The sequence below is a fragment of the Ochotona curzoniae genome, unplaced genomic scaffold (assembly GCF_017591425.1).
Source record: "Ochotona curzoniae isolate NIBS_2020 unplaced genomic scaffold, NIBS_Ocur_1.0 contig_1071, whole genome shotgun sequence".
Lineage (NCBI taxonomy): Eukaryota > Metazoa > Chordata > Mammalia > Lagomorpha > Ochotonidae > Ochotona > Ochotona curzoniae.
Genome location: NW_024464939.1, coordinates 17,028,582 through 17,053,862, shown reverse-complemented (window position 1 = coordinate 17,053,862; position 25,281 = coordinate 17,028,582). Strand labels below are relative to the sequence as shown.

Sequence of the window (25,281 nt, the reverse complement as noted above, 5' to 3'; positions counted from 1 at the left end):
CTCTCTCCTTCCCCCTTACTCTCCCCTCTCCTTTTGACTTTCCTTCCTCTATAACATTGACTTTCAAATAAATAAGCAAATCTTTTTTAAAAAAATGGTCTGGTAAAGAACAAATTCAAAAGGAAAAATGGTAGAGGACAATTGTGATGAACACAACAGAAAACTCAAACTTAGACATAATTCATGTAAATTCCTTAGTATGTGATAACAGTGAATATAACAGGAATAAAATTAGATTCACACCTTTAATATAAATCCCAATAGGTTAAAGATTTATAAATTTTAATTAAACTGTAACAGTTCTAGAAAATAGCTTTATGGAAAGAGAATTATCAATCACTTCAAGAATGCTATAAAACAAAAACGATTTAAAAGATCACTTAAATACAACACAAAAATTTATAAAAAGTTGAATTAAAAAGTTCTTGAACTACATGTATATATATATATTTAAGATTTATTTATTTTTACTAAAAGGCAGATACACAGAGAGGAGGAAAGACAGAAAGACCTTCCTTTCGCTGGTTTACTCCCCAAACAGCAGCAATGTCCAGAGCTGAGCTGATCTGAAACCAGGAGCCAGGAGTCTCTTCCAGGTATACCATATGGGTGCAGGGTCCCAACGCTTTGGGCCACCCTTGACTGCCTTCCAAGGGTACAAGCAGGGAGCTGGATGGCAAGTAGGATAGCCAGGACATGTACCAGCGCCAATATGGGATCCTGGTGCATACAAGGCTTGGAGTTTAGACACTAGGCTTTCATGCCAGGCCTACAAGTATATTTTTAATATCACACAAATTTCATGAACTTTTTGAAGACCTTGTGTATAAGTATATACACAAGAAAGTACCCAAACAAAAGTTATTTCTATGAAAGTCAGGATAAAAATTGTTAAAACAAAGGAAAAACTAGAGTTATTCCTTCTTTTTTTTGCATTTTGATTTTTCCTCATTCAAAACCTAAGTAAAAAGAATAAAGTTAAAATAAAGAACACTATAGGATAACGGACTCTGGCCTAACTTTTAACTATCTTCAAGAACAAAATCAAAGACAAAATAAAGTGACACAAGCTTTTTGTAACTGGTGATGTGAAAGACTATTTATCTATGGAAAGGTCTCTCCTCCTAAAAAAAATCTGAACTCCTTTTCTACTCAAAGGTGGATTCCCAGAAAGTGTCTAAATTTGAGTCTTACCCATAAGATGACTGATTATGCAAATGCAAATATTCCATGATCTGAAACATGGCATGCTTACAGTTCCAAGTATTTCAGCTAAGACATATTAAAATCAAAACAAAACTCTGAAAGTCTCCAAAATGTGAACCAATAAGGATAAATGATAATTTTGGAAGATTCACAGAATGCATGAAACATGATATGTAACAAAATAAACTTTAATTACAATGCTAGGAGCAGAACATTCTAAAACAAAACATGGTATGATGCTGTTTTTCTTAAGATTAAAAAAAAAGGCAAAACTAAGCAAAAACTGTCAGATTCATATTTACTTAATAAAGCTGTAACAAAACATGGAGCAACTGCATACAAAACCCAGAGGGAGCAGGTATCTGTTTTAGGGGAGGCATGGTAAGCAAGAGAGTGAAAGGGCAGGGGGGTGACTACACTGGTTTGTTCTACTTCTTAAACTGGAGCTGGGTTTGCAGGCACGTATTATCATGCTTCATAACCGGTACAGGCACACTGTGTATCATATACTACTTCTTTGTTTTTCTTTTAGAAACAGGACAGGTTAACATTTCTGCGCAAAATGTTATCTGAGAAAACTCCATCCTTCCAAATGAATAATTACGAGCATTACCCTTATTCTCTCTTTACACTTACACAATTTGTTTGATAACAGAAAAATCAATTACATACTTCTTAATTTTCAAGTTCTGACAGACATTTATCATTACTATGATCTGATAATACTTTTGAAAATACTAACTTTTAAATACTTTTTATCCTCACAGACCTCTTGGAATAAACATATCCAGGCTTGTAAACCTTTTCAAAGAACAAAACATAAGGCAGACGAAAAAACTGAACATTTCCTCTTGCTTAAAAAAAAAAGTCAGAAAAAGTTTCCCGAGAGCTATCAGAATATAGATAACTCTATGGCCTAATACATGAAATTTGTGTTTAAATTCAGAGTACATATTTCAGACTAAAGTTTGTGTATCTGTGTTGTAAATATACTTGAATTCTTTCTGATTATAAAATCAGTATATACACGTTTTGTATGGCAAACCAATGTTTTCATTTTTCAATATTGTTTTTCTTACACTTTCAGAAGAAATGGGTCTCAGCTTTTCAATCTCATGACACACAGCCTTTACAAACACAGAACTATCTCACAGTACTTCCAGCAAATAGGTCAACATCTGTTTCCTCAACAAGGGGATTATTTTTTTTTAAGATTTATTTATTATTTTTTATTGGAAAGTCAGATTTACAGAGAAAAATGGGTACAGAGAGAAGGATCTTCTGTCCACTAGTTCACCACCCCCCCAAGTGGTTACAAAGGCCGGACCTGATCTGATCCAAAGCCAGGAGCCAGGAGCCAGGAGCTTCTTCTAGGTTCACCACACAGGTACAGAGTCCCAAGGCTTTGGGCCATTCTCTCCTGCCTTCCCAAGTCACAAGTAGGGAGTTGGATGGGAAATGGAGCAGCTGGAACACAAACCAGTGCTCATGTGGCATCCCAGTGGATGCAAATCAAGGATTTTAGCCACTAGGCTATCAAATGGACCCTGGGTGGAATTATTTTTAAATCTCTGAAAATTTTTATAGATCAAAATTATGTAACATTGATTTATAGTCTGAACTTTCTGAACAATCTTTTCATTATTTATTGTCTTGTCTTTTAAAATGTTTCCTTAATGCCTTTGGCCATTTTCCTACTATGGCACTAAGAAAGTACATTTATAAAAACTGATCTGCATGTCTTCTTAGTAATCGGTTGCTATCTGTGTTGCAATTTATGCTTTGTGTTGTCATTGCACTTTTTATTTTCTTATAATGCTCCCTGAATTTTTTTTAAGTTTTGTGTATCTCTAAAGACCTTTTTCTTAATAGTTCCATCTTCTGCTCTTAAACACACTCTCACAGTGCAACAAATACATCATTCATATGGTTAGCTTTTTAAAATCACAAACTTAAACATCATTACATCTTTTCTGAGAATATTTCACGAAAATGTGCTATCTCTGCTACTGTGATTAAAGACTTGCCTTCTAATTTCAGATTACTTCTCAATAAATAAGTATGCCTTTAAATACAGACTCAACTGCTATGGCTAAAACAGAAGCAAGCTTAACATCACCTCTAATTTTCCTAGATTCAGTGGATAAGAAAAGAAAAGCCTGTCATGATGATTTTCCTTAAAAAAAATTTTTTTTTTTTACTTAAAGTCAGATTTACAGAAAGAGAGAAGGAGAAATAGAGAGATCTTCCATCTGCTGGTTCACTCCCCAAATGGTCACAATGGCCAAAGCTGAGCTGATCCAGGAGCCTCCTTGGGTCTCCCATGTGGGTACAGGGTCTCAAGGGGTTGGGCCATCCTCCACTGGCCTCCCAGGCCACAAGCAGGGAGCTGTATGGGAAGTGGAGCAGCAGGACATGAACCAGTATCCATATGGGATACTCATGCCTAGAGGTGGGGACCAGTCAGTTGAGCGATTGCACTGGTCCCCATAGAGATTTTTAAAAAGCTATTCAACTTCCCACTAATCTCACATGGCCACCGATATAAAAATGCATGTCTTTCTGGAATATATGGACCTTTCTTTCTTCACTCAACGGAAGAGAAGCATTTCCCATTGCAATTACAGATGGACAGCAATGAGGAAATGCCTGTTGCTACTGCTCCTGACCACAGCACCAAACAGCCCTCTACTGATGGGATCCAACTTTGTTCAAAAGCAACCAGGCTGCTCAGCACAAAAACCCTGCAGTCCCCTAAATAGATCACTATAAACCCCCACATGCTTAGATTTTCAACAGACTATTTATGTCCACCAAATCATTAACCTATTTAAATGTAAAGATGATCGCTTAGATCTATTAATATAAATTTAAACTCATATTAAAACTCAAGTGTTCTGACTATTTGAAATGTCTTATTACAAGAGGTTTCTGTTATGGAACACTCAAAAAATTATTTGTTCAGGGAACTTTATCAGAACACTATTTTAAGAAAGAATATATTAATTTACATTAATTTATTATCTTAAAAATACAGCCCTCACACCACTCTCCTTAAAAAAAGGAAATGAGTAGATGCTGTATGTGGGAGAGGTACAGGTACCCTACCCCAGGGTCGCCTCACTGAGATACCATGTTGAACGACTTGGGCAGATGACACAAACAGAAATACTTTTGGCTGGTCAACTAAAACCCTGAAAAGGTCAGCAACTATTCTATCCTATCATGAAAGCATTTGTCTTGGGTCATCTCTAATGAACCTAGAAAAGCCAGTGTATTTCACAGGGGCTAAATAAAACTTTTTAAAAGGTTAGCGGAAAAACATTTATGCGAAAAAATGCTTCCAAATAATCTTTTAGTGGGTGGATTCGGCACATACCAGTGAATACCTTTGAGCTTATTCCAATCTCAAACTAAGCTAGAGTTTACCTTTAAGAAACAATGAAATTGTTTTTAAGTGAAACCCTGTATTAATAAGAAACATGGAATGTGAATATGAAAAGATATTATCAACTTAACTGTATCTAAATATTTCACAAAGTTTTCCATGAGCTGTCAGTAGATCTCTAAAATGCATAATCTTTAAAAAAACTTGTTAGTCATTCATCTGTAAAAGCCTAGCTTTTTATGTGTATGCCAAGCATAAAATTGCCCCATGCTAAATTTAACACAAACCCTCACATTACAGAGTTATGTGTTCTTGTACTTCAAAATAATTATGACAGTGACTCAAAGGATAAAAACACAGAATAGTCTACTTTCTGCTGTGTTTCAGTACAATGAAGAAAGTCTGAGAAACATGAAAAAAATTAGGTCCATATTTTAAATCTGCAGGCAATCAAGGCAGTAAAATAAATTGAGGAACTAGGCTATGTAATCATAATCACTTGCAAAACCATTTAAACTATTTTTTAGTGGTAATTGATAGCAGTTTCTTATGACTGTAATCATTTTAAAAATATCTTCCACTTGAAAAATTAAATGCACATGTACATTAACTTTTTCTTGGACTACTTATTTTAGGTGTTAACTAAACTAGATTAGAATTCTCTTCTTTCTCCTTTCCAATTCTGGATTCTCTTATTTTAACTGTTGTACTTGGGGTTGCCTAAGGAATGTAATCTACAAAATTACAATTCTGAAGCAATGCAAATCTTAACAAAGAAAACAGACTGAATAGAATCACTTCATAATGATACTGCTTTTCACAAAGTAGTAAGCCATGTCTTGAGATGAGGTTCCAGGACAGCTAAGAATTATACAAATGTTACATAGCTGAAGTCTCTCAATAGTATAAACTGGCACGTATAATTCTTAACAGAGAACCTGGAAGAGTAACATGTTGAATGACTTGTGCCTGATCAGAAAATATGTCAGCAAGACAGTGCTGGCAATCGCACATTCCTGTCCTCCTCATTTAATTCCTTCCTGAGAGAACCCCGCTCTAACCACTATCCACAAAAATCCCATGGAAAACTCTTTGGTGGACAGAAATCACTCAGAGCAGAGGTCTAAAAGTCACTATAATGTATGAATTAAAGCTAATTATCAGGTAATTGATTTACCACCTGGGTAACCAATTCCTAAGCAGAAAACAACTTCTACAGTATTTAAGCAGCTTTAAGCTGACTCCAAGGAATTCCATGGTGAGAGCTGGTTGCTGAGAAATGAAACAGTAGATTTTGGAGCTTTGATCCTCTTTGTCAATAGGAAGTAGCACCACTCTGTGTTCATTTGGAAAACCATTTATGTAGTTTTTCTTTCTCTCAGTTGAATGGGGAGACATTTTTTTTCAAATTTTCATATTGAATTATTGTAGATCACAGGAATTCCTAAAGTGTTACAGATTGGTTAAGTTTTAAGCTAGTTACAAACAACTCTAGTGCAACTAACTTACGTTTAAGGAAAATATTTTTATACATTGATACAAGAGGTTTATTGGTTAAACTCGTTGGCCTCTCTGTGATAATCCTTCCCACACCTTCCAGTATCCTCTAGTATCTGGGAAAAAAAGAAGAAGAAAAAGAAAAGAAAGGAAAAGAAGAGAAAAGAAAGAAAAAAAGCAAAGCAAAGCAAAGCAAGAAATATATAATGATAAGGGTCAAAATACTGATGTTTACTGATAGGGCTTGCAGGTTACCTATAGTGTGATTTCATGTTAAAACTGTCTATCCCAATTATCTGACTTTCAAACACAGAATGTCCACATTCTTCAGAAAAAAAAAATAGTCCAGGGCCAAAATGTAACTGTATAAGAATAAACTATACATTCTTTGGATATGCAAAAAACATGTGACAGATAAAAAGTATAAGAAGAGAATTTCTGGCAAGCCTACACAGAATTCTATCATTTTTATAAAAGAAGTGAAGCTGACAAGCATGGAAGGAAATCAGCGTTTATTAGGTACAGGCACTGTGGTTCTTTGCACAAAGTGATAACTAATTTAATGTTTCTTACACTCTTTTACTAAGTCATTATCAACCAAAACATTCAAACAATAATGAAACGAAACACAAACTCTATGAATTCCATTTTTTTCCTTGGGCTGTGTGCTAAGCCCATCACATTCATCACCCTATGTATATAATCCAAACGCTCCGAGGCACATTAAATGATTGCCAGAAAGTAATCCAAAAATACCATTACCTCACAGAAATGTTCTTCTCAAAAGGCTAGCCTTAATGATTCAAAAAGCAATTCTTGTGACCATGCTTTGGTAAGAATTTAGTAATAATTTCATTTATATTTATATCAAGAGATGAGTTGTTAATATCATGGACAAAGGATCTTTCTTTTTGACAATTTGCAGATTTAAATGTTTTCAGTATAAAGAAGTGCCAATAAAAAGAGACAGTGTTAAAATTGAGATATCCTGAGTATTTTCAATGGCTGAATGTTTTCATTTGTTGGTTTACAGCAAATGGTCACTTCAGTGAAAATATGGACTTTTTAACAAGAGGTGGAAAAGATGTTAAAGAAAAATATCTATACACCCAATGAAAAAGTATCTTGAGCATACATATTTGATTTAAAAAGCTATCTAAAGTTGATTTTGAAACACATGATAGCATTATAAACTAGGACAAGACTGTGAACAACTTTATACTTAAATTTCTGCCATTTCACTGACTTTATGAAATACTGCAAATTGTAATGACTCAGAAAAACATATAAAACATTTATGGTAATGTTAAATGAAATATCAGAACAAAAATTTTTATCTGTAATTACATAAAATTAGCTGTGTACATAAAGAATTAGAACTGTGAGAACAACTGCTCTGAGAGCATAATCAGCTTATAGATAACTGTTGTTTAACACAATCTATAAACCAGAGTAATATTATTTTAATATACGGCAATCTAAAAAAAACCACACACACAATGTTAACACTTTGTGTGTTATATGGTACTCTGAAAAGACTTAACTGTGGTAAGGGTGCCTGTGTTTTAGTATTCCAGTTATTCTGACTCCCCTTGTACTCCACACAACATTTGGAAGCCAGTGGGACTAATCAGTACCCAGAGACAGCTGGCTACTGAACCACTGATTTGAATACCAAATGCAGATAATACAAAAATGCAAACTTACTGTTATTTGCTGGTTCAGGAAACCCAGGTTTTGGACCACTCCATCCTTTGTTTTCTCCTGTCTGAGAGATTAAACAGAAATTGTTTAAAACCAGAGAAAAATGCTTACTCAAAAGGAAAAAAAAACCTTGATTCATCTACTTGACTCATCAACTAAGCCATAGTAAGCCTTTTTTACTTTAATAACTGTGAATTTCCATCAACAGGTAACAAAAAATCTATCTAACAGCATGCCTAGTATCAAAATTTCTCATCCTTCCATTCTTAAGCTTATTTTTCATCATTTGAAAGGCTGAGATAGACACACAGGAATAAATAACTTCCATCTCTTGGTTCATTTCCATTTATCCTTCCAAAGTAATATTAAAGATAATGAGGAATGGGGTGGCAAAGGTGAATTTTATGGTTGAAATGTGATTGGATTTGGAAGTTGGGGGTGGAGGGAAGATTGTAGGATGTGATGATTAGGATAAGAGGATGGTGTGATGGTTATTGTTGTGGGGTGATGTGGGGTTTGAAATGGGTAGAGGTTAAGTGGATAATTTTTTTGTGGGGGGGGGGGGGGGGGGGGGGGGGGGGGGGGGGGGGGGGGGGGGGGGGGGGGGGGGGGGGGGTTTTTTTTATATTTGTTGTGGTGTTTTGAGGGGGGGGGGGGGGTTGGGGTGGTAGGTATGGTTGGGGTGTTGGTTTTATGGGGGGGGGGGGGGTGGTGATTGGTGGTTGTGATGTGGGGGGGGGGGGTGATGTGGAGGGGGGATGAGAAGATTTGTTAATATTATAGGTGGAGGATGATGGATTTGAATTTGGAAAGGGGGAGGAGGAGGGGGAGAGAAAGGGGATAGGGTGGTGGGAGTTAGAGGGGGGGGGGGTAATAGTAGGGTAGATGTATGTGATGGGGTGATTTTGTGTTTGGGTGTGTGTGTAATATTATTAATGGAGGGTTTGTTGGGAGAAGAGGGGGTGGAGGTGAGTAGTATTAAATGTTAGGTGGAAAAGAGTTGTTTGATATGTGTTGTGGTATATGGGTGGTTATGGGTATTTGGATTGGGTTGGTGATTATTTTTATGGAATGGTTTGGTTTAGAATGATGGATTATTGGAATTTGAGAGAGGGATTTGAGAGGAGGGTTAGTGGGGGGGGGATTGGATATGAGGGTGATAGTATTGTGTGATATATTTGGGGTGTGAAGGGTGGTATGGGGAGGGTGAAAAATGGTGGGAATATGAGGTTTTGTCGTGGGTATGGAGATAGGTGGGAAAGGGATGATAAGGTTTGGGGGATAGTGGTAAAGATGGGGGAGGAGTATGTAAAAGAGGGTTTTGAATGGGTTATGTGAAATTGTTAAGGAAGGGGGTGAGGATGAATTGTGTATGTGGTTATGGAGGGGTTTAAGGTATTTAGTATATTAGTTTTTGATGGTTGAGAGGGAATAAAGGGAGTTGGTGATGGGTGTGAGGGGAGGGGGTGAAGAATTGTTGTATTGATGTATGTGTATGGAAGGGGCATAATAGATAAATGGGGAAGTTGGTAGGGTGGGATGATGGAGGGGGGGGTAGGGATGTGGGGGGATTGGGGATTATAATGATGGTTTCAGTCACTGGTGGGGGATATTGGGGGACATAGGCCACAGCACCTGCTAGTAAGCATAAGGACTGGATCTGTGGCAGGCTACCTGGGCAGGACCACAGAACCCATGGGTTCATCTGAAAGATCGGATGAGGGTGAAACTGACCAGACAACTGTATCCACCAGAAAGTGCTTTGGTTGTTGCAGGTGGCAGACTGCGTGAATGGTCTGGCACTGGCAGTCAAGTCGGAGGTCACCCCAGGCAAAGTTTCTTGGGGTACTCCCCCACTAGACTACTGAACTCAGACCCTGGACACAGGCAAAATGACAGGATATGTGGTTCAACCTCAGAGTGCATGTATCAGGACTAGGCGTCCTCAGTTGTTGATACCTGTGCAGTGGACAGCATGTCCAGATGCACACGGGGGACATGATGACCAGCTTATCTAGCCTGCAGGAGATGTCAACTACCTCATCAGAGAAAGAAAAGTAAAAACCAAAACAGTTGTACAGTTCTCCTGGCCAGGCTTTGCAGCATGTTCCTGGGTCTGTAGATGCATTAAGGTGGATTCTGTCAACCAAGAGATCTTGGAAAGACTTTCCCAACTCTGGAGCAACAAAACCATAATCTCAGAACTATCAAAACCATTCAAGTAACCATTCAACTAACACCCTCAAAACACTCTTCCCCACATTGTGGTCTCTAAGATGTCAAAGGACTGTCTCCCATATACAGGTGCTGAAATAGTTTGATAGCAAGAAACGGTTCTATCCTTTCCCTTCCCCATCTCTGTGGAGAGAAAAAAAAAAAAAAAAAGACTGAGACATGTATCCTAGCCATCTTTTTCCATACCTCAACCCTCCCAACCTTAATCAGAGGTCCACATGGGCATGAAACCCTCCCAAGTATATAAACAATATTAAAAATCAAAGAAAGAAATGGCCTAGCTGGCAAATGGGAAAACTTTTTCTACTGTGAAAGTAGGGAAAAGGGACAGATGTTTGCAAATGCAGGTATTATGTTAGTGGGAAAACCAGAGAGAAACTTCCATTCATATGTTCTCTAGGAAGTACAAGGTAATATAATAGAACAAAAATAAAGCTGATTAAAGATGATTGTTAAGTTTCTCAGAACTCTGAACAGTAAGAATAAGTCACTCTAGGGAGGGCAAGTATAGGTTGATTAGAAACAGGCAGATTCCCAGGTATCTGAAGGCTCTTTTACAGTCGGTAGCATTTATGATTTCATTCCTCTTCGTTTTCCTCCTTCAACTAGCATCCCAAGTCATTTAAATGTTAAGTCATAACCCCTGCATCTAGTTTCAAACCTTCAGCTAAACCTCAAGACCACTACTCTTTCACCACATTGCTCCAGCAGACTGCTCCTATAAGGTTTCTGTTCAAACATGTTGGTGTGAACACCAGCAGTAGTCTCTTCTCTCTCCCAAAATATCTCTAAATTGACAACCCAAGAATCTAAAAACATCGACACACAGAATACAAAAAAAGGCAACAGCAGAGGAGATGACTGAGCCAAGGTGACCTGGAAAGCAGCCACACAAGCTGTAGTAGCTTAGACAGAAACATAACCTACAGAGGCAGATGCCAACAAAGTGCTAACCAAAAAAGTACAGTGATTGTATCGCAGGACACCACAATGCCTCAGGAATGAGAATCACACCTGGTGCATCTAAAAGGGAATCCTCAAAGTGGTTGGAAACATTAAGACTGGAAGGCTTTTCACAGTGCTGTGAAATCCCCAAGTCACATCTTTGACCTTGAGCACCTAGAGATCTACCTCCCAGAGAGGGCTTTCCTCATAGATGAGGCTAAATGAGGTAAACAATTGAAAGTGGATCCACAGGCCACACAGCATGTAAGAAGATGGAATTCAAGGTTACAGATTGGAAGAGAAGATCCCAGGGAAGGACAGCAGGTAGGTTTATGACCCACAAGGGTCATAAATGAGGACAATGTGGTAAAAAGAGCAAATCAATGCAAACTCAAAGTCTTTATACAATAATAAGAAAAAATAAAAGAAATATCATATTCACTAACAAAGATAGAAGGCTATAAAAAGCAACAGAATAAGAATAAAGAGGAGATTAACAGGTGAAACAAGATTTGCAAAGAGTGACATAAAGATAAAGATAAAGAAATATCTTAGAAAACAGAATAAATAGCGGGAGGGACAATGTGAGATTATCTATAAGACTAAAAAGTACCCTAGAGGAAAAAGAAATAAAAATAGAAGGAAAGAACATGCCAATAGATGAACATAATTTCCACTGTGGTGCAGCATATTAACCTTCCACCTGCAATGCTGGCATCCCGTAAGAATGCTGGTTTGAGTCCCACCTGCTCCACTTTTGATCCTGTTCCCTGCTAATGTGTCTTGGAAAAACAAAAGATGGCCCAGGTTTTGGGCTCCTATGACCCATGTACAAGACTCAGAGTCTGAATTTAGCCTAGTCCAGTCCTGGCTGTTGCAGTCATTTGAAAAATTAAAGATTCACACATACTCTTTCTCTTTCTCCATATTTCCTTTTTACTCTGCAACTCTGCCTTTCAAATAAACAAATACATTTCCAATTCCAATGTCCCAACACAATTTGTAAAATAATATACCCATCAAAGCAGCTATCCATAAAATTTCAGAATTCCTATGGGGAAAAAGTGTCAGAAAAGCATCCAAAGGAAGAAAAAATGTAGTGTTTCATATTCAGGATGAAGGATCACAAGACACCAGAGTTTCAGCAACAATACTGAGAACTCTAACAACACTTGCTGGTGTAGACGTGGAAAGGAGGCATCCCCCTGCACTGTTGGTGGGAGTGTAGGCTAGTACAACCACTAGGGAAGTCAGTCTGGTGAGTGCTAAGACAACTGAAAATTGATCTGCTGTATGACCCAGCTATCCCACTTCTGAGCATATACCCAAAGGAAATGAAATCTGCATTTGAGAACGTGACCTGTAATATTATATTTACAGCAGCACAACCTACAATTATTAAAGACATGGAAACAATCCAGATGCCAGTTGAAAGAGGAATGGATAAAGAAACTGTGGTATATCTACTCTATGAAATACTACTCAGCCATTAAAAGAATGAAATTTCACCATTTGCGCCAAAATGGTCCAACTAGAGACCAATATACATGGTCAAATAAGCCAATCCCCGAAGGGCAAATATCACATATACTCGCTAATCTGAGGCAAGCTTCATGCAAAATACAAGATCAATAGAGACATAGGCAAACATGCATGCACATTATTCATCTAGAGGAACTACAGAACAGACTGCCATAATGAGAAGTGGAAATATACAACTACACATCTCTAATCCCAAAGAAAAAATAGACTCTCAATGAAACTGTTAAATATGTTTTGACAATAGAACATTGGACTTTCTAACACTTAAATAGCAGAAATCTCTGTGTCTATGAAAATGTATCATAAAAAATTAAAGTTTTTTTAAAAATAAAAATAATATAAAAGAACAGGCTAATGATAAATGTAATGAAGTGGATGATTCCCAAAAGCATATGCCAAGCAATAAATCACAAAAGAAAGGTTACACAACGTGTTGATTTGTATGATACTCTGGAAAAGGCAAACACACAGGGGCAGAAATCAAATCAATCAATATTTCCCAAGATGAGGAGGGAGGGAAACCCTCCTCACTCACACTGTGGTGGTGGCTAATGACTAAACCCTCAAAATTCACTGTACTGCATGCTCACTAAATCTGAATATTCTTTTTGCAAAGGGAATGTATATTAATATAGAGGCACAGATGATCTCTGTGAGGGCATTTTATTTTATGTGTATGACAGTCACAGCATTCAAACACCATGCTCAATGATATACAAAGACTATGAAACTGAAGCCCGTAGGGAAAGATGAGTCTTTTTTTCACAATTACACTTTGTCTCATGTTCAAATTTTTTAAAACTATGCACATGTCTTACCTATTTTTTAAAATGCAAAATAAAACTCCATCCCGGCTTTGTGCTAAAGCACATTGTGTGAGGCAGCAGTGATAGCTTAAGTAGCTGAATTCCTTCCATCCACAAAGGAGACCTCAAATGAGCTCCACTACTCTGGTTTCAGCTGGGCCCAACCTTGACTGGTGCAGGAATTTGATGACTGAGGCAGCAGATGGGAGGTGTCTCTGTCTCTCTGTCTCTCAGTCTCTCTCTCTCCCCCTTTCTGTGTGTGTGTGTGTACATGTGCAACTCTGACTTTCAAATATATAAAAAGAAAAAAGCTTACAAGATTTCAATTCTTCATTTGAAAGGCAAAGTTACAGAGAAAAAGAGGGAGAGACAGAGAGAGATACTCCACCCACTACCTAACTTGCCAAATGGCTGCATCAGCTGGAGGTGGGCTGATCCAAAGCCAGGAGTCAGGACCTTCTTCCAGATCTATCAGTCTCTCATGTGGCTGCAGGGACCCAAGGATGTGGGCCATTTTCCTCTGCTTCCCCAGGCATGTTACAGGCAGCTGGATCAGAAGTGGAACAAGTGGGAAGCATACCAGCACCCACATGGGATGCTGATGTTGCAGGTGGCAGTTACACCTGCTATGCCAAAGCACTGGCACCAAAGAGGAAAAATGAAGAAGGTTTTAATAAAACACTTTTTGCCAAATTCAAAGATCTTTTGTTGTTGTTGTTGTTTGTAATTAAACTAAACTTTATCTATCTAAAAGGCAGAGAAACACATTAGCAACAGTCAGAACTGGAGCAGGTCAAAGCAGCAGCCCCTAACTCAATCTGGGTCTCCAACATGGATGGCAGAGACTCAAGCACTGTAACCACTACCTGCTGTCTCCCAAGATGGCCAACGGTAGGAAGCTAGAATCAAGAGAGGAATTGGAACATGAACGTGGGCACTCTGATCTGAGATGTAGGCATCCAATGCAGCATCTTAACTGCTAACTAAGCACATAGACTCACAGCACGAATACCCTAACCTATAAACATCTTAGTAACAAGTAAGCATATCAGTCCTTCTCCTATCTGATTTCTGTTCAGTGTCTAACTGCCACCTAGTACATAATCATTTTCAAACTCTTTTTTTTCCTCTCCTCTTTTCTACCATTTACTGCCTTAATTTAAATCCTCAGGATGTCTTACCTAACAACTCTTCTGGCCTCCTAACTGGCCTCTCTGCCTTAAAGTCTCAACCTGTTCAAATTCACTTTCCACATTACTTACAGAACTGACTTGGCGAATGCAAACAAGTTCAATTAAGCTTCATGTGCAAGTCTTAAATGAGTGATTTCTTGAGTTATTTACATAAAAACCATGCAAGCTTCTCCTGACTTTCCAGATCTATCCTTTGCTCTCCATGTTTAGGCTAGCATAATTTTTGTTTTATGATTAAAAACTCCTCACTCCTAATATCTGATGGTCAGTTCCATGAATGGAAAGACCGAACTGACCACGTTTCGGTGGTGGGTTGGATGGCTGACTGTACCTGCCATCTTGGCTGGAGTACCCTGGTATTTGCTCCAATCTAGGTGCTTCTGTTAAGATGCTCGGGATGAGATTTCCAATTCAACTTGATTCTGAGTAAAGCAGATTGCCCCTCCCAGTATGGGTGCAACTCATGCAGTCAGTCCAAGACCTAACAGAACAGAATGCAGATTCCCCTGGGCAAAAGCAGTTTCCCACAAGACCTAGAAGGCTAGAACTGCAGCTCTTTCCTGAAGACCCAGCCTCCAGCCTCCCCCATCAGACTCTGGGCTTCCAGCTTCCATAATCACATGGACCAATTCCTTCAAACAAATCTGTATGTGCACACATAGGCCCAGGGACACAGAAAGCCAACATGCTGTTGCCTCTGTTCCTCACGAGAACCTCTCTGAAATGGTGGTATGCAGAAAATGTTTCTCAAATTAATGAAATCAACTAACAAAATTAATGGGGTTTTTGTTCTGCTCTTTTTGTTTTGCTTTCGCCCAATTTACAAACAAATGTCTGTTAGGGGATTTATATTTTAACATGTTTTTTATAAATCACTCAACAGTTTTAAGTCAATATAAATGTGTTAAGTTAAAACAACATATACACTAACAATTTAAGAACTAGAAACTTGAACATATGTTAGGTTTCATGTTACAAATTCTGTTAAAAGAAGAAAAAAAGCACTTACTAGTCCAGCTATAAAACCAGTTAAAGATTCTAACAAAACCACACAAATGATTTCTTAAGCCTTCAAAAGAACCATAGCTGCCTTTAAAAAAAATAGCGTATCTCAACACTATTTATATGATAATTTTGTTACCCTTAATTTTAGAAACATGTTCCCATAGAAACTAAAAACATCTGACACAAAATCCTTATGTAAGAAAATGGTGTGGTCAAAACATATTACTCTTAATCCTATTGTTTGTGAATTTTCATATGAAGAAAATATCACCTAGAAATAGCTTCTACATGCAAAAATAACAAAATGATAATACAAAACTAAGTCAGAGCCATCCTGACTTTGGGGTTCCCCACTCTAGCAGAGGGAGGTGTTAATGATGTCATTACTGGTGCAGAAGTGGGGGTGGGAAAGGGAGGAATATGAGCACAGGCTTTGACAGACAATAAACACCCACAGAGTTTACCTTTAGATTTTAAGTAAATACCAAAACCACATATAGAGTGTCTGTGTAATATGGCTCCTGCCCTAAAGGGATATGTCAGAATTTTTATTTCCAGTGTTTTCAGCTGTATCCCCATCACCCTCCAAAAATAAATAAAATAAAAGCTAGCAACTTCTTTTCTCAAAAGGCAGAAATTAAAGCTATATCTTGTCATAAAATGAAACTCACTTTTTAAAAAAAGCTATATCTATGGGAAAAAACTGAGTGGCATAAACAGTAAGTTAAAATATTAAATCAGTAATATACAGAATATGTACATGTGATTTTTAATATTTATTACTTATACAAGTATAGCTGCTCATTAATTAGCCACTAATACTTCATTTTATCCCTCTAGTAACAGTTATTTTTTGCTTGCAGGAACTATTTTTAAAGATACAGAATATTACACCAGCAAAGTTAAAACTGATATCTACTTTATCAGCACTTGTAATCATGTTGATATTCTGAGAAAGCACATACTGTAAACTTAACTCTCACCTTGTCAAGCTGATCTTGAAGACCAGTGGATGCTTTATAACCAAGTTGTAATAACATTGCTTCTGCAGCATTCTTTTTGGCTATCTTCTTATTAGGTCCTGTTCCTGTAGCAACTTCACTGCCCACCTTGACCTGAAAGATTAAAGGGTTCAATTAAGTGATAGTTAGGTAAAAAGGAACTCCTTACATCACAAAACAACATACTCCAATCCCTAGCTTTAAAAATGTAAAATTTAGAGCAAAAAACACAGAAAAAGGTCTCAATTTTGTAATACAAAATATGTAAGTGAAAACATACATGGAAAAATGGTTTCAATATGTCAATGAGGGGTTATCTCGGAACAGTAGAATCGCACAGGATTTTTATATCCTTACACATGTATATATGTTTTTTCATTTTTTGAAACCTTAAATTCATATAACAGAAAACTAAAATTAATGAATTAATATCACTTCTATATTCTGTATCCTTTATTTTAATTACAACACTAAAACATTTTCAATTCATATTCATGCCATTCATAATGATGCTCAGATATCCCAACTTTGCAAAGATTTATGAAGTAGTTTCTGAAGAGAATTCAAACATGTGGATCAGCACAATACTGCCATTAGCAGCAGACACCAAGTCAGAATAGGATATGCAACTCAACGCTAGTCACTCCCAACTGTGCAAATTATTCACCATCTCCAGTCTGATTTTTCGTCAGTATAACAAGAACAATGTTGTTTTGAAAATTAACATGATGCATGTAAACCAATGCTTAATCAGCAATTGCTTAATAAACAGTAACTTCATCCACAGAACTATTACAGTTATCTTTTGTAATTTACATGTGTGTTTAAATTAATATATAGCAGCCATCTTATACTAACATTTAGTTTCTGAATTACAAAATGCTGTTTTAGAGATGCATGTGCTGAGAAATAATAAGAATATAAGAAGCCAATTTAAAAAGCAAGAAAAGACAGAATTACAAGGAGTAACAGAAAATGCAAAACTTTAGTAGAATTAATTTTTTTTTTTTTTTTTTTTTCTTTTTTTTTTTGTTTTTTTTTTTTTTTTTTTTTTTTTATTGTTGCTTACATTGTATTATGTAGTACAGTTTTATAGGCGCTGGGGATTCCCCCCACCCCTCCCATAACCCTCCCCCCATGGTGGATTCCTCCACCTTGTTGCATAACCATAGTTCAAGTTCAGTTGAGATTCATTGCTTGCAAACACATGCCTAGCATAAAGTTCAGCGTCTTATTGTCCAGATAAGTTCAGTGGCCTCTTGGGGAGACCTTCTATGGTCTGAAGATAGGTCTAACAGAGTAGAGATCCGGTCAGTTAAAAGCCCCAACAAGGCCTCAGTGTCAATATACAACATTATGGAATTAATTGACATAGTAATGGGTAGACAATATGTTAAAAATAATGCAAGTTCCATTCTTCGAAACATCTGGGTTGAGACAGTATCAATGACAGGTTCAGAAAATAACCAACAACCAAACAAAAAATTACAGGTTAAATCAAGGCAAACATGTGGTATCTAATCTTTTGGGATTCACTCATTTCCCTTAGCATTATAGTTTCCAGTTGTGCCCATTTAGCCACAAAGAACTGCATTTTGTTTTTTTTAATAGCTGAGTAGTATTCCATGGAGTAGATGAACCAAAGCTTTCTTATCCAATCTTCTGCTGATGGGCATTTCGGTTGCTTCCATGTTTTTGCAATTACTGATTGTGCTGCAATGAACATAGGGATGCATGTTGGTTTGTCGTAAAACAGGTGTTTTGGATATATTCCTAGGAGTGCTATTGCTGGGTCATATGGTATGCAGATTTTGAGTTGTTTGAGTGTTCTCCAGACTGATTTCCATAAAGGCTGTACCAATTTGCAGCTCCACCAGCAGTGGAGTAGGGTTCCCTTTTCCCCGCATCCTCGCCAGCAAGCGTCGTTGGTGTTCTTGTTTATGTGGGCCAATCTTACTGGTGTTAGGTGGTACCTCATCGATGTTTTAATTTGGATTTCCCTTATTGCTAGGGAGCTGGAACATTTTTTCATATGTTTGTTTGCCATTTGGACTTGTTCCTTTGTGAAATGTTTGCCCATTTCCCGTGCCCATTTCTTGAGTGGTTTGTTTGTTTTGGTTTTTTGGTTGTTTTGAAGTTCTTTGTATATCCTGGAAATTAGCCCCCTATCGCCTATATCGTGTGCAAAGATCTTCTCCCAATCTGTGGGTTGCTTTTTTACTTTGTTGATTGTTTCCCTTGCTGTACAGAAGCTTCTTAGTTTGATGAGGTCCCATTTGTTTATTCTGTTCTCAACTGCTATTGCTTTTGGTGTCCTTCTTAGAAAGTCGGAACCTACTCCTAGGTCTTGCAGGGTATTTCCTACATTTTCCTGCAAGAGTTTGAAGGTTTCTGGATGTAGGTTTAGGTCTTTTATCCATGTAGATTGGATCTTAGTGTATGGTGATAGATGTGGGTCTATCTTTTTGTTTCTACAGGCTATCAGCCAGTTGTCCCAACAACATTTACTAAAGAGGCCTTCCCACTTGCTTGAGTTGTCATTGGTCTTTTTGTCAAAGATTAATTGGCTGTATTTGTGTGGGTTCCCTTTTGGTGCTTCTATTCTATTCCATTGATCTTCCTTTCTGTCTTTGTGCCAGTACCAGGCTGTTTTGATAACCACTGCTCTATAGTATGTCCAGAGGTCCGGGATTGTGATTCCCCCTGCTAACTTCTTATTTTTCAGGATGGTTCTAGCTATTCGTGGTTTTTTGTGTTTCCAGATGAACTCTTGAATCATTGTATCCAGTTCCGTGAAGAATGTTTTGGGCAATTTGATTGGAATTGCGTTGAAAATGTATATTGCTTGTGGTAGTATAGACATTTTAATGATATTGATTTTGCCTATCCAGGAGCACGGGATGTTATTCCATCTTTTGAGGTTTTGTTCAATTTCCTTTTTAAATAGTTTGTAGTTTTCTTCGAATAGGTCTCCTACGCTTTTGGTTAAATTTATTCCCAAATACTTCATACTTCTCTCTGTTATTTTGAATGGTATCCTGTTGGTTAGATCTTCTTCCATCTTGGTGTTATTTGCGTACACTATGGCTGTTGATTTTCGTTCGTTAATTTTGTACCCCGCCACTCTGCCAAACTCTCGTATAAGTTCTAGCAGTTTCTGTATTGAGTCTCCTGGTTTTTCTATGTACAGGATTATGTCATCTGCATATAGTGAAAGCTTGACTTCTTCGTTTCCTATACGTATGCCTTTGATTTCTTTTTCTTGTCTTATGGCCTCTGCAAGTACCTCTAGGACTATGTTGAATAGCAGTGGTGATAGCGGGCACCCTTGTCTTGTTCCAGATCGCAGTGGGAAGGGTTCTAGCTTTTCTCCATTCAGTATGATACTGGCATTGGGTTTTTCATAAATTGCTTTGATTATGTTGTGGATTTTCCCATCTATGCCTACTTTGGCTAGAGTTTTTAGCATGAAGAGGTGTTGGATTTTGTCGAAAGCTTTTTCTGCATCTATTGAAACTATTATGTGGTTCTTGTTTTGCAGTTTTTGGATGTGGTTTATAACATTTATGGATTTCCGAATGTTGAACCATCCCTGCATTCCAGGGATGAATCCTACTTGATCCGGATGAATGATCTGTCTGATGATTTTTTGAATTCTATTGGCTAGGATTTTGTTGAGAATTTTAGCATCAATGTTCATCAGAGAAATAGGTCTGTAGTTTTCCTTCTCTGATGGTTCTCTGTCCGGTTTTGGGATTAAGGTGATGTTAGCTTCATAGAATGAGTTTGGGAGGGTTGCTTCCTCCTCTATTGTTTTGAAGAGCTTGTAGAGGATTGGGGTTAGTTCTGTTCGGAATGTTTTGTAGAATTCTGTAGTGAAGCCGTCTGGGCCTGGGCTTTTTTTCGTTGGGAGATCTTTGATGACTGTTTCAATCTCTGCCTCGGTTATGGGTTTATTTAATTCTGCAGTTGCCTCCGGACTGAGTTTTGGTAAGTGGTGGGAGTCCAAGAACTTTTCTATTTCTTGGTGGTCCTCAAATTTGTGGGAGTACAGTTCTTTGTAGTAATTTCTAATTATTTTCTTAATGATTGCAGTGTCTGTTGTTATGTTGCCTTTTTCATCTTTAATGCTATTGATTCTCACTTTCTCTTGTTTTTTTTTGGTCAATCGGGCCAGTGGAGTGTCTATTTTGTTTATTTTCTCAAAAAACCAACTTTTTGATTTGTTGATTTTATGTATAGTTTTTTTGATTTCTATTTGGTTTATCTCCTCCCTTGTTTTGATGATTTCTTGTTTCCTATTGTGTGTGGGACTCTTCTGCTGCTGTTTTTCCAGATCCTGGAGGTGTGAGGTTAGTTCCTGTATTTGGCGTCTTTCTTGGGCCTTGACATGGGCTCCGATTGCGATGAATCTACCTCGTAGCACTGCTTTGGCGGTGTCCCACAAGTTTTGGAATGTTGTATCAGAGTTTTCATTGGTTTCCATAAATTTTTTGATCTCATCTTTAATTTCTTCTCTGACCCATTGTTCGTTTAATAGCATGTTGTTCAATTTCCAAGAGTGCCTATACTTCCTGGGGAGTTTTGAGTTGTTGATTTCCAGTTTCATCCCATGGTGGTCTGAGAGGGTACATGGTATGATACTAATGTTTTGGAAGTTGTTTAGATTCGCTTTATGTCCTATCATGTGGTCGATTCTGGAGAAGGTGCCATGCACCGCTGAGAAGAAGGTATAGTCTGTGGACTTAGGATAAAAAGTTCTATATATGTCTACTAAGTCCAGTTGTTCTATTGTTTGTGTGAGCTCTGTTGTTTCTTTGTTGAGTTTTTGTTTCGTAGACCGGTCCATTGTTGTTAGAGGTGTGTTGAGATCGCCTACAAGAATTGTGCGGGTGTCTATGTCTTCCCTTAAGTCTGTAAGTAATTGCTTTACGTAAGTAGGTGCATTAAGATTCGGTGCATAAACATTAATGATGGTGATTGCTTCTTGATGGATCATTCCTTTCACCAGTATAAAATGGCCTTCCCTGTCTCTTTTGATGTTGGTTAGAATGAAATCTATCTCGTCTGAAATTAGGATAGCTACCCCAGCTTTTTTTTCTCGTCTATTGGCGTGAAATATCTTTTTCCATCCCTTCACTTTCAGTTTCTTTGCATCCTTTCTGGTTAGATGCGTTTCTTGTAGGCAACAGATGGTTGGGTCTTGTTTGATGATCCATTCTATTAATCTCTGTCTTTTGATTGGTGAATTTAGACCATTTGTGTTGAGAGTTAAAATTGAGAGGTTGCAATTTTGCCCTGCCATGTGATTGTGTTGTGTGTGTGTTGTTGCCTATGTAATTGTCTTGTTGGTGCGGCCTTTAGTTTGGAGACCTTCTTATTTGCCAACTTTGTTTGTGATTTGCCTCCTTTTTGTCCGGGACTAGCGCATTTCTAAGGAGACTTTGCAGAGCTGGTTTTGTGTAGACATATTCTTCTAGTTTTTCTTTGCTATTGAAGTATCTGATTTCGTTCTCATATACAAATGAGATCTTTGCTGGGTAGATTATTTTTGGTTGACAGTTGTTTTGTTTCAGGACTTGGAAGATCTTTGTCCATTCTCTCCTTGCTTGTAGTGTCTCTTCGGAGAAGTCAGCAGTGATTCTGATGGGTTTTCCCCTGTATGTGATCTTTTCTCTACTTCGTACTTGTCTCAGGATTCCTTCTTTGTCTTCATTGGAGTAGAACTTGAGCACCGTGTGTCTGGGTGAAGATCTCTTTGGATCATGTCTGTTGGGAGTTCTCTGTCCATCCTGTATGCGGGGTGGATTCGTGTTCCAAGTGTTTTGGAAGTTTTCCTGTATAATTTCATCGAGCACTGCTTGCATCCCAGATTCTCTTTCTACTCCCTCGGGGAGGCCGATGATCCGAATATTCAATTTTCTAAGGTAATCCTTCATCTCTTGCATCATTTTATTAGTTTTGCTGAGGTTTGTCTCCAGCTGTTTAATTCGCTGGGCACTTTCATTTTGTGTGTCTTCTGTTTCAGAGATCCTTTCCTCTGCCGCATTTATTCTGTTGATGAGGCTTTCAATCTTATTATCTTGGGCATCCAGTTTGGTTTTGATTTGTTGTATTTCGGTGATTATGCGGTTCTGGAAGTCTTCCAGCTTTGTGTCCACGTCTCTGAGAGATTTTAGCATTATTTTCATCAATTCCTTTGTTGGTAACACTTCCATGTCTTCATCTCGTATCGTCGATATTGATAATGGCTTTTGGCCCTTGTTTGGTGGGGTGCTGGCTCTTTCATCTGGAGCACAACTCTTTCTGGTGGTTTTTCCCATTGCGTTGGTGTATTCTGGTGAGGCAAATGGACCCGTGTGTTGAGGGGCTGTCAGGTGCTTTCCTGTAGAGATTGGAGCCTGTAGGCGTGGTGTTGCCGGGCGTGGTAATTTTCAAGGCACCGTTGGTGCGTTCTCAGGGCCCGGGGCTGTAGAGCACCACCTTGGGGGCCCAGTGGATTCCAGGCACACTCTGGGCACCTCTTCTACAGGTGTGACACCCCAGGGCGTGGCGGGATGGAGGCGCTCTCTGGGTGTGCTCCCTTCACGGGAATCCGCAGTGCGTAGAAGGTTTTATGTGCTTTCTCCCTGCGTTCTCCGTGTCAGGGACTGCAGGGTTTTTCAGAGCCCACCTGGTGCGTCTCCCACACACGGGACTGTGGGTGAGGCACTTTGCAGGCGTGGCTCTTGTGCAGTGAATCCACCACTCGTGGTGTGTGGGTGTTCAGAGCCCCTGCTCCCGTGTGGCTCCCCCACTCAGGCCCTTAGCGGAGGAGTGGCCCAGGCGCCCTGTTATAATGACTTCACGGCGGCAGGTTCGCACCGTGTCAGTTTGTTGCAGGAGTTCCCCTGACACCTGACACCTGCGCTACGGAGGTGCTGCTGCTGCAGGCGGGGCGCCCAGCCCGCTCGGTGCGGCAGAGTCCTGGTGGTTTCAAGCACTCACCAGGCAGGATGTGGGGGACTCCAGACCCTCGCCAGCTACCTCTGCGCACCGAGCCGCACTGGTCCCCTCAGCGCAGGGACATCCGATGCGCCTTCCCGGGGCCCCCTCAGCCACCAACACAACACCACTGTGCCTAGTTCCACACAGACCCAACAGTTTCGGCCGTCTGCTCCGCGTTCTGAGGCTGGGGCCTCAGCGGGGGGCAAGAAATGCGGAGGCTGCCACGTCAACCCCCAGCTCACCAAACGTCCGGCCGCTGCAGTCTGCCTCCACCGCTGCCGAAGGCCTCCCGCCGGTGACGATCCCCCTGATCTCCCCGCCTCCGAGCTGGCCGCGTCTCCCGTCCGGCCGTTTTCAAAAGTGACTCAGCAGGTCTGGAGTGGGATGTCGGTTTCTCTGCCTTTGCCCTGCTCCGTTCTCGTTGTTCTTCCGAGTTGTGTGGATCTTTTTGGCTCCACACTGTCCCAGGGAGCTTCACGGACCTCTCCCTGCGGTTCCCTGCTGTTCCTCTTTGCTGCTTCTGTAGCTTTCTATCCCTCTCTCACTAGACTCTCCCTCACAGCCAGTTTGTGTCCCGCTGCTCCACTTCCCATTCTAATCCCTGATTGTGGCCAGGGAAAGCAGCAGAAGATGGCCAATGGGCACCTGCACCCATGTGGGACACCCAGAAGAAGCTCCTGGCACCTGGCTTCAATCAATTCAGCTCCGGTAATTATGACCATTTAGAGAGCAAACCAGCAGATGGAAGATCTCTGCCTCTCTTCCTCTCTGTAAATCTTTTGGTTTTTTTGTTTACATTTTATTATTATTATTATCATTTTATGATACAGTTCCATAGGCTCCTGGCATTTACCTTATCCTCTCTCCAAATCCCTCCCCAACACCTAGTTCCTTTATATCATTACTAACATATAGTTCTTCATACACAGACACATGTCCATCATTGCGGGCATGGACAATGGCAGAGAGTCCAGAATCCTATTGTCAAGATACACTAAACAGTTTCATTGTAAGTCCATCTTAGTCTGGAAACAAATGCATAAGACACTGCATCCTCACATCTGGATGTTAGTCTCCATTTCACAGCTACTGTACATCCCCTTAAATGAAAACTCATAATACAAAATCAACAATAGAAAGAAAAATAGACATTTACAATGCCATGAAGTTAAATGACATGTTACTAGATATGATAGTCTCCATTATATAGCTACTATACATCCCCTTAAATGAAGAGCCCCAAAACAAAATCAACATCAGGGACCTGAAGAAATGAAAATTAAGAATCTTCTTGAAGAAAACTATGCTACTGTATGATCTACAAGTCACTGAATGATTTAATCAGAAGAAAGTGTTTTGAAGAGATGAAACCAACAACAACAAAACCCACGTGATAGATTCCACTGATCTTTGTTGGTGAAGTGCTTGTCTTCTCCAGACAATAAACAGATAGGTTTGTTTTTTAATCCAGTCTACTAATCTATGATGTTTGATTGAGCTTAAGCCATTTACATTCAGAGTTTAATATGTATGGGTGGTACTATTGTCCTGTCATTTTAGCAATGGACTACTCTTTGGTTTAGTCTTCTGTTGTCATTTTGCTGGGATATTCTTCCCGTTTGCCTTTGGTTTTGGTAGGTGCTATTCCTCTTCTCTGTCAAGACAACATCTTGAAGTATCATTTGTAGGGCAGGTTTGGAAGAGGCAAACTCTTTTAACTTTTCTTTACTCTGGAAGAATTTTATTTCATTTTCAAAGACAAAGGAAAGCTT

The 25,281-nt window shown here is 39.0% G+C and overlaps 1 protein-coding gene across 5 annotated transcripts in view; it reads right to left on the bottom strand.

Annotated features, from left to right (window-relative positions):
* Positions 1–25,281, bottom strand: part of STAU2 (staufen double-stranded RNA binding protein 2) — a 297,692-nt gene that overhangs the window by 156,164 nt on the left and 116,247 nt on the right. For all 5 annotated transcript variants that reach the window (XM_040994365.1, XM_040994333.1, XM_040994341.1 and 2 more), the window contains 2 exons: positions 16,505–16,636; positions 7,799–7,859 (listed from right to left, as the gene is read on the bottom strand). In XM_040994365.1, coding sequence (XP_040850299.1) covers positions 7,799–7,859; positions 16,505–16,636 — 193 coding nt within the window. The remainder of the gene's footprint in view (positions 1–7,798; positions 7,860–16,504; positions 16,637–25,281) is intronic.